The sequence below is a fragment of the Nicotiana tomentosiformis genome, chromosome 6 (genome assembly GCF_000390325.3).
Source record: "Nicotiana tomentosiformis chromosome 6, ASM39032v3, whole genome shotgun sequence".
NCBI lineage: Eukaryota > Viridiplantae > Streptophyta > Magnoliopsida > Solanales > Solanaceae > Nicotiana > Nicotiana tomentosiformis.
In genome coordinates, this window is record NC_090817.1 from 56,239,555 (window position 1) to 56,249,866 (window position 10,312).

Genomic DNA, 10,312 nt, shown 5'->3' on the forward strand with positions numbered 1-10,312 from the left:
AAATTCATATTACATAGAATTTTCAATCAAGAACAAAACGCTTCTTATTATGACTTTCTTCATTCTCTAAACTTAAGTTTGTAATTAAAAATAAAAGAATCTTGTCCATCCAATGATCACAATACTTGTGGTACGTACGCCAGATAGGTTGCAAATACTAGTTTGACGTGTGCATTATATAAGTAATAAAAAAGAAATTACTAAAATGAAAATAAAAAATTAATTTAAATAGAGAAATCACATGAAAAGTATAATTTAATAAGCTAATAGAATTAAATTTTGAAAACTTATCAATGTTGTATAAAATAAAGTATTTTCACGTGAGATGTGGATGCCATGGATTGGGTAAAGGAGAAATCAATTGTCTAATGAGAACTTACACATTTAAAATATAACATAGTAATTTCATCAATAAGCTATCATAGTATCACAAAACTTAGTAATAAAATGCACTCAAGTATGTGACTAGTAGTCAACGACGAGATTAAGATTCAAATCTACATAAGCAACAAAAATAAAATTTTTATTTGCTTAAATTTTAATGGAAAAAATTATTTATTTTTTACTCATTAAAAATAGAAAATACTCGATAAAAAAGTTTAAATGTATCTAAACTAATCGAAACACCTTAATATATAAACAACAAAATAGGTTGTAATAGAACGAGTATCAAGTGTGCCCAGCTGGCCACCTAATCTAGAAAATCTTTACCCTCGTTTCAATTTAGACGAGATCAATTCAATTTAGATGAAATAGTTTGATTCGGCACGGAATTTAAGAAAAAAAAAATTTTTGAAACTTGTTTTCTTAAAAGCTTAAGGGGTAAAAATTTTGTAGGGTCGTGACATTTGGTGGTTATAAAAGATTCTTATTAAGGGTAAAACGAAAAGTTTAAAGTTAAATTATTTTCAAATTTAAAAATATATCATTTATTTTAAAACAGACTAAAAAAGAAAGTTACTCGTCTAATTTTACAAGAGGGAGTATATCTTGTCTTTGATATTATCCCAAACCAAACCTTTGTCTGTTTTTTTTTAAATTAATTTTTTTAATCATTGCCTTGTTACAGTTGCTAGTATTAAAGAATAGCTGATATTTCTGTTACGGCTACAGACGGAAACAAACAAACTCAGGTTATAGCGGAGACATAACTACTTTCAACGATTGTGGAGTGAGCCAACACCTTTCCCTCTCTCTGCTCATTCACACACAGTCATGGAGACGCCGTTGCTCAACGGTTTCTCCGGTGACGACCACCAACTCATCGGCGCCGACGGTGATTACCGGCCTGCCAGAAGTCTAAAAATATGGTGGGCTATTTTCTGCATTGAGAGTGTTAAGCTGTGGAGGATAGGAGGTCCTATAGCCTTCAACATAATCTGTCAGTATGGTGTGAACTCTCTTACTAATATATTTGTTGGACATCTTGGAGATATTGAGCTTTCTGCTATCTCCATTGCTCAGTCTGTCATTGGTACCTTCTCTTTCGGCTTCATGGTCAGCTCTCTCTTCCCTTCTTAATTTCCATGTGTAACAGTACATGTAAAAATATAAATGTTGATATTGATCGTGCAGTAGTATTTTTCCTTGAATTTAACATAGAGCACATCTTAGGTGCTTAGTAGTCTATAAGCAGTAATTCATTTGAACCTACTGCCTTTTGCTGACATTCACTGCTAAAAATCCACTTAAAACCGTCCGAAAAAACTGATCAAATTCGGTCTAGCCAATAACCGTGCAAAACGTGACCATTTACGTGTGGTCGATAATTTAAAGGTCGGTAGAGCATACCGATCAAAGTCGGTCAAAAATTACCGACCAACTTTGGTCGGTATGCTCTACACTACTATCTGACAATTTAAATGACTAACCGACCAATATTGGTCGGAATATTATTTTAATAATTTACTTTTACCGACCAACGTTTGTCGGTGTGCTAAATTTAATAATTTTGGTTACCGACCAACTTTACTTTGGTCGGTAAAGAAAAATAAATTAATCATATAATATTTTAATTACCGACCAACGTTGGTCGGTATTAAAAAAAAAAAAAATTTTAAAATAATTAACATTTAACAATATCAACCAACGTTGGTCGGTAATCTGGATATGGCAGCCAACTTACAGACCAAAGTTGGTTGGTAATGTTGAATTTCTGGGAATTCAATGTGCATTACCGACTAACATTGGTCGGTATTTTGCAAAAAAATATTAAATTACTGACCAAGGTCAGTTGGTTTTCTAGGAATAATTTTGGCAGAAAATGCCTATTTTGGTAGCTACACTACTTGCCAAATAAAAACAGCATACCAATACCTCAAATTCACACCAAATAGCCCCCAATTCACCATAAACAACCCCTAATTCACCACAAATCCAACCAAACATCCAATTAATACTTTAAAACTAACAAGTACAATTAAACATCACAATTCAAAACCAATCAAAAACTAAGTAATTACAATAAGTTCAAAAATGTTCATTCTAATTCAAAACAAGTTCCATTAGTCTAGTTCAAAGTATATCAAAGTATTGGTCAAGGGGTGTTATATATCTACAACATCACCACTATATGATGAACTTTCATCTACAAGACGGTAAGAACGGTCTTGTGGAGGACGGGAAGAACGATCACGTGGAGGACGAGCAGAACGATCACTAGGAAGATGGGCAGAACGATCACGAGGAAAACGGGAGGAACGATCACGTGGTAGTCGAGCCTCTGGCTATGACTCACGAGATCGGGGTAACGGAAAAGTTCCAGTAGAAAGGAGAGTTCTGATCTGAGCTTGCATACCAAGGAATTGAGCATCTCCAAGCTTTTCTCTTTCCTTGGCCGCTTCTAGCTCGGATGTAAGCCTTGTCACTGCCTCCTGCATAGCCAAGATGCTCTCCCTATTAAGTGCCTCGCCTTGTGAGGAAGTCCATATTCCTAGCATTCCACACCTGTAGCGATGGAATTTTTTCTTAGGAAGCCCATATACTTTCCCTTTTTTTGGACCGCCAACAACCTCCAACCACATTCTTTCAGCATCCTCGTCCAAAGGTTGGGTTGGCTCGCCCGATTCACCAGCTGTCTGACTACGAATGAAGTCCTCCACGGTACTTTGGTAGCGACCCTATATTATTTTAAATTAAATTAGTATATAAAAAATCTTATAAAAGTAAATTATAACACTTAAGAAAAATTGAAAGCTTGCATATGTAGTCTCTGCCCGATTCTCGACCCAGTTATATGCATCCCCCTCTTTCTTCTTCTTTAAAATATGCGTCTCCGTGAATAGCTCATCTTGGTGCATTGGACGCCCATACTTCTTTTTTTAAAAATAAATTAATTTGGTTAATAAATAGAATTGATATACTTAGAAAAGTAAAGACGTAATAATTTAAGCAATTACCAATCTTCTTCTTATTGTCCCGATGCTGATAGCACCCCTAGTGTGCAAGGAGCCTCCCTTCTCGAATGAGCGAGTTTTCTTTGCTAGTTCGCTCTTCTTTAAGAAGTCTTCGGTCTGCCATTGCCTTAACAAATCATCCCATAAATGCTGCAGACACTAGTTCAAATCGAAACCTAGAATTTTTAGGAGGTGGAGGAGGAGGGGCAATGGCGGCAGTAGCAGCGGCGGCGGGGAGGGGACAGTGGCGACTTGGGGTGGCACAGAGGAGTGGGGAATGGGATGTGTGTGAGGGAGAAGAGAAGCAGTGGCGGAAAGAGGGGTTGTGGGTGTGAGGGAGAAGAGAGTGAGAGTTAGAAAATTTTGAAAAAAGAAAAAGAAAAATGAGTGGGAAACCCCGTATTTCAGATCTGAAATTAAAGGTACCGATCGACTTCGGTCGGTACACTTAAGTGACTATGGACTGTGTTTGATCATAGTTAACCGACCGACTTCGGTCGGTTATCTTTAAAAAAACCTAAATTAACTTTTTGTGTTATTATTTCTTAACTAATTATAAAATTTAAAAAATAATTATAAACTATAAGCATATATTTTATTCACATATATATTTACTAATAAATAATTATAAACTATAAGCATAATCTTTATAAATAATTATATTAACTAATTACTTTTAATAAACTATAAGCATATATTTTATTCACATATATATATAATTAATCAATCATAATAAACAAATAAAGATATATATATATATATATATATATATATATATATATATATATATATATATGAGACGTTTATTTTATTCGAATTCCACGTTTCGTCTTATAATTCATTCATTTTATAACTAATTACAAATCACATAGATTAATAAATATCAGTCAAGACGTTTTACCTTTGTATTCATCTATCTAATTTAAGTTTTTAAGTTATAATTAAGTATATGAGTCATTTCACACACACACATTGTATTTTAATTGATGATCAATCACATACATTACTACGCACGAAAACTTGATCAATTGATGAATTGGTAAACCAATATTATTCTATTTTAAATAAGTTTAGTCGATTGTTATATTAACTTATTTACTTAATGCTAATAACTTCTTTCGTTTATTTAATTTGTGATACATATATACATGTCAAAGAAGTTTAGTATTGTTCTATATTTCATTCATTCATAACTAATAGTGCATGATATAGATTAATCGATATAGGTTGAGACGTTTTGTTTTAATATTCATCGATACATCTAAGTAAGTTATAAGTCGATGAATCAATTTACAAATAGATATATTTGATGATGATCAACTATATATACTAATAAGATTATTGCTTCTTCACAAGTCTATCCCCAAAAAAACCCGACTCTGTAGCCCTAGCACTTTGCGTTCTTAGATACGACTATACCTATATATATATAAACACACTTCGTTGTACTACTTTAACTATATATAGCTTGTTATAGTATATGTTACTGCACCATTATTTGTATTGCAAAATATAGTGTTAGTGGGTTATATTTATATTATTTAGATATTAAATTTTAATGTGATTTAAAAGTTTGACCGTGATTGACCTATGAATCGACCGAAAGGTTGGTTATTTTCCAGAAATTACAGCTACCGACCAAAGTTGGTCGGTAAACTCTTCTCCTGTAATAACCGACCGACTTTGGTCGGTAACTTCAACTATAAATTTTATAAAATATTTTAAATAATAATATAATTATTAAAAGTTAAAAATATGGGTCCACCTGTTGATAATAAAAAAAGTGCTTTGACTAAGCAAGTCTGACCATTGCGGTCAAATGTTTAACCTATATACCGACCGATTTCGGTCGGTATGTAATTTAAAAAAAAATGTTGGATTTTACCGGATTTCTAGCGATGATTGATATACGTGTGTGTATGTTGAGTTAATTTGTAATATTTGGGTGTCTTAAGTAGAGAATGACTTTTTTTGAAAAGTTATCTCTAAAGTATTATAAATATAAGGACCCCATAGGTGAATTTGCAGTGTACTGTGGCTTCGTTGAATCGTGTAGGGAATTTCTTGTAATCCTCTAAAGTGTATATGGGTGGGCAGCGGTTCTTTTCTTCTTCAATTATGTTCCTATTTTTCTAACATTCTTAATAGAGTATACGGATAAATATATCTTTAAGGACAATATTATCACGTCAAAGCCTTTCTTCTTCAATTCCATTTCCTATTTTCTAACAGTGTATGTGGTTGTATATGTTAACAGAACCGACCCATTGCTTCAGAAGAGCACTAGGTGCAATGCCGTTTGTTTGCATATCTAGGAAAGTACTCATTTTATATACTGAGATGCTAATTTGAGTTTTATTTTATATTAGTAATAGTAGATTGGAATATTGATAGAATGATTGAAAACTTAGTTTACAGAGAAAACATAACATCTATATTCAAAAGTTGAATTCGCGAAGGTTATGAATGTAATTTGAAAAAGAAATTGTATTGAACATTTTGGTATTTTTGCAAAATGAAAAGAATTTCCCAAAACTGAGACAATGGGAGATAGTACCACTCTCACACAGAGGCGGAGCTAGGATTTGAAGTGTGTGAGTTCTAAATTTTAAAATAAAACACTACTTTCAGCGGGAATCGAACCCCCATCTTTCCCGGCAAACCCAGAGCCCCTACCGTTGAATCAAGACCCCTTATAGATTTAGTAAATACTTCAATACAAATACAGGTTCCAGAAAAAGTCACTGAATTCGCTCGAACCCGCACAAACTACTGTAGCTCGGCCCCTGCTCTCACACCTTGAACCCATATTAATATGGGAGTAGATGTGTATATTTTGATGTTCAACATGGGTTTTCAAGTTCAGAGAGATTTGATTTGTTTAACCAAAATAAGAGAGAATTAATTTGTCAGCATATCAATAGGTGAAGTAACAGTCCTCATAATATCACATTATTGATATTTTTTCAGTTGGGAATGGGAAGTGCGCTGGAGACACTGTGTGGACAGGCCTATGGTGCAGGGCAAATTCACATGCTTGGAGTTTACATGCAACGCTCTATCATAATTCTGTTTGTAACTTCTATCTTGCTCTTGCCCATCTATTTATTTGCAACCCCAGTGCTCAAGATGTTGGGCCAAGAATATGACATTGCTGAGCTTGCTGGGGAATATGCCATACTAATTATCCCTCAATTGTTTTCACTTTCTATCAATTTTCCAACCTCCAAATTCCTTCAAGCTCAAAGCAAAGTTGATGTGCTTGCCTGGATTGGATTTGTTTCTTTGCTAGTGCATGCTACACTCCTTTGGCTCTTTATTTATACGTTTGGCTGGGGTACAAGTGGTGCTGCCTTAGCCTTTGACATTACAAATTGGGCCATGGCAATTGCTCAGTTTGTTTATGTTGTTGGATGGTGCAAGGATGGGTGGAAGGGATTGTCGTGGGCAGCATTTAACGAAATATGGTCTTTTGTGAGGCTCTCCATTGCATCAGCTGTTATGCTATGCCTTGAGATTTGGTACATGATGAGTATTATCATCCTTGTTGGCCATCTCGACCATGCAGTCATCGCAGTTGGGTCCATTTCTATTTGGTGAGTTTACCTAAGTCTTTATGCTACTTCTCTTAGTGCTATGGCATTGGAAAGTTTAACAGAAATGTTTATGCACCAGTTTATTCTCTACCAAATCTTGTGCTTAAGTCTTGCCTATCCCTCGTGCCAGCATGGTGTTTGATATACAAATACTTCTTCCGCAGTACTCCCACAGCATCATATTTAGCAGAAAAATTATCAGTCCACTCTGTGGAATGAGATTCTCAAGTTCATTTCTGATTCTAATTGATTCTTCTGTTTTACAGCATGAACGTGAATGGGTATGAAGGCATGTTGTTCATTGGAATTAATGCTGCCATAAGGTAAAAAGTCTCGATAATTATTCAGAACTGCACTTAATTTTTTATGTTCATGTGAAGCAGTTGTGGTGCATCCTATATATGTCAATATGTAAACATGTAGATGAAGGGGCTCAAGTATATGCTCTCGGAATCTGGAGAAAATTACTATACCTCATATCCTTCCTGTCATTATTGTCTTTGTTTTTTATGTTCCAATTCAAAATTATCCTAATGCAGTTAAATTGCTTGCCAAATGCTTTTGTGAATTTTCAGTCACCGTGGACCTCTGAGTAATAGGAGAATGTTACCCGTGGTAGAATGTGATAATCCATAATAGTTGCCTTAAGTTTGTCAAATGCCAATAAGGAAGTGAAGGAGGCTTCCTGGATTTTAAATTCTCAGCTGAGATTGTTTGTTTTATTCCTTGTATCACCTCTAGTTTAATCCCCTAGCTAGTCTTCTTGCAACTTATTCACTTCTTTTCCTTTTTCCCCAGTGTACGGGTCTCAAATGAGCTTGGGCAAGGACATCCAAGGGCCACTAAATACTCTGTCTATATCTCAGTGTTTCAGTCACTTCTAATTGGGCTACTCTGTATGGTTATTGTATTGGTAGCTAGAGAGCATTTGGCCATTATCTTTACAAGCAGCAAGGATATGCAACAAGCTGTCGGTGATCTTGCTTACCTTCTTGGAATAACTATGGTTCTTAATAGTGTTCAGCCTGTTATATCAGGTATTGGCTTGGTTCACGCTAGCTGTTTCCTAGATTTGTATTTTCTGACAGGTCGATTTACTGTAATCTGTCGTGCCTCCTTACCATGTTAATTCATGAGGTACTCTTGCAGGTGTTGCTGTTGGAGGTGGATGGCAAGCTTTAGTGGCTTATATTAATCTGGGATGTTATTATGTATTTGGACTCCCACTAGGATTTACTCTTGGTTATGTGGCTAAGTTGGGAGCAAAGGTAAACTAAGTATTTGAGTTTTCTTTAGCAACTCTATTGTAACGTTGACATAGCTACATAATCTTCATCCCTCCCCACCTCCCCGGCCTTTTTCACTCAGTTTTTTGTTTGGAAAGAAGTATAAAAAAAACACTGCTGGATTATGTTACGTTGTTATTATACCTGATAACCATTTGGTTGAAATCAAGGATAGTTTTTTTGATTATCGGTTTATTTTATGTCTTGTGTTATCGCTCCAGATGTTTTTCTCTCTTTGAATTGCTTCACTACCCTGAATTGATTGAACAACTTGCAGGGACTTTGGCTGGGAATGATAGCTGGGACATCTTTGCAGACTGTGCTACTCTTGGTTGTACTATATAAGACAAACTGGAACAAGGAGGTAAGGGAAACATTGCAAATTGGCTTCTTGATTCGTACTTTTTGGCATAATCTATTACGATAAAGCAACTGAACAGAACAATAGGCATGCTTCTAGTCTTTATGTAATAGGAAATAGGGTATTCACATGCATCTAAATGAGAAAAAAATACCTGCTCATTCTTGTACTTGTTGAGTTCATCCATTGTTTTTCCCTTTCATAATTTTGGGGCTGTTTTTGCTTCAGCATCTCTTCTCCTATTCTTTCCTTGAGTAAAATAACTAAACATTTTACTTATTCTTGCTTGATCCTCGTTTTTAGACTCTTCTGTCTTATTTTATCATTGTAAATATCATGCTAGTTTGTTACACTTGTTTAAGCAGGTTGTCATTTTAACAAGACAGAAACTAGTATAATGCATATGCATGGTGTTGTCTATTATAGCAAGCTATTATCTACTACTTGTAAACTATAGTAGGTCAACTTCGACTTCTTGGTTATTAGTCGTAAATTCATTTACAAGTCAATTACATAGGTTTTGCACAAGTTGTCAATCAACTTAGACATGTATAGCCTATTAAAACAATCACTTGTCATTATCATAAGTAGCAAAAATAAGTTATTATGCTTTGAAATGATATACTGAGGAACTAAACATGTAGGTTGAGGAGACAAATGAGCGTATGCGAAAGTGGGGAGGCCAAGATTTTGAAATTGAGAAATCCCAGGCTGATAGGCTGATATCTTTTGGGAATGGTGTACCTTAGTTGCAGAGTGCTACAAGGAGGATGACTCTGTTTTCAAATTTGGCAAAATTGTGGGAATCCAAGCATTTGGTCGACTAGGAATTTTGAAACTTCCACAATGTTGAAATATTTTTACTCGCACCCGGTATATGGTGTATGAAAACAAAAACCTTTTGCATGCCATGTCCTAGTTTACTCAATTTTGAGACATTCAGCTGCTTGTCTACTTGTTTTAGTCCGTGTGGATTTCGCATCAATTTTGAGACATTCAACTGCTCGTGCACTTGTTTTAGTCCGTGTGGATTTCACCAGTCTTTCCCAACTCAGACATGCTTATACTTGGAAGAGCTGCATATAACCATATTGTCTCTGCTTTAATAATGAAACCGAATTTCATATTCCTTTTGTTTACTCTTCTTGTTTTTCTCCTTTTCGTCAAAATTCCACAATTTGATTGTTTACCCGAAAAATGGATAGAGTTAAATTTGTACGTAGTTCTAAAGGTATGTGGTATAAACTTGATACAAATCGTAAGAATGAATAGAAATATCGAGTGTTGACTATAGAGAATGAAAAATAAGCAAAGTTGGAAAGAAGATGATTTATGGATTAAGAAAGATGAATCAATCTATGAAGCTAAAAAAGGATAACTCTTCAATATAGGAGTGTATGATATCTCAGTTACAATGTATGCCAAAACATTTCTTTACAGAAATAATAATCATCCACTTTATAGTGGATGGATCCTACTTTAGATATAATTAAAAATACATAGTGGGAGACCCATGATAAATCAGCTTTTCCATAATTCCTGCCATGATTCTCTCCTCTAGTGTGGTTGCAACGGCTCTTATCTATAAGCTCGATATTGACTCGAGCTTGATATCTAGTCGAGCTCTCGATCTTGACTCGAGCTCGATTCTGACTCGGAGCATTGTATTGATTC

At 34.9% G+C, this 10,312-nt stretch overlaps 1 protein-coding gene across 1 annotated transcript; it reads left to right on the forward strand.

Moving 5' to 3' along the window:
* The first annotated feature begins 1,098 nt into the window (after positions 1 to 1,098).
* On the forward strand, positions 1,099 to 9,777 carry LOC104118437 (protein DETOXIFICATION 35-like). Its single transcript, XM_070177376.1, has 7 exons — positions 1,099 to 1,497; positions 6,366 to 6,991; positions 7,258 to 7,314; positions 7,790 to 8,028; positions 8,141 to 8,259; positions 8,555 to 8,641; positions 9,283 to 9,777. The coding sequence occupies exons 1-7, from the start codon at positions 1,216 to 1,218 to the stop codon at positions 9,385 to 9,387; spliced, it is 1,515 nt and encodes a 504-aa protein (XP_070033477.1). The 5' UTR covers positions 1,099 to 1,215; the 3' UTR covers positions 9,388 to 9,777.
* Positions 9,778 to 10,312: the final 535 nt, after the last annotated feature.

Excerpts from the sequence above, each read along its gene's own strand:
- LOC104118437 (XM_070177376.1), top strand. The coding sequence starts at position 1,216 with ATGGAGACGCCGTTGCTCAACGGTTTCTCCGGTGACGACCACCAACTC. Across the intron at positions 1,498-6,365 it reads CCTTCTCTTTCGGCTTCATG|TTGGGAATGGGAAGTGCGCT; the intron begins GTCAGCTCTCTC and ends ATATTTTTTCAG. Across the intron at positions 8,260-8,554 it reads TGGCTAAGTTGGGAGCAAAG|GGACTTTGGCTGGGAATGAT; the intron begins GTAAACTAAGTA and ends AACAACTTGCAG.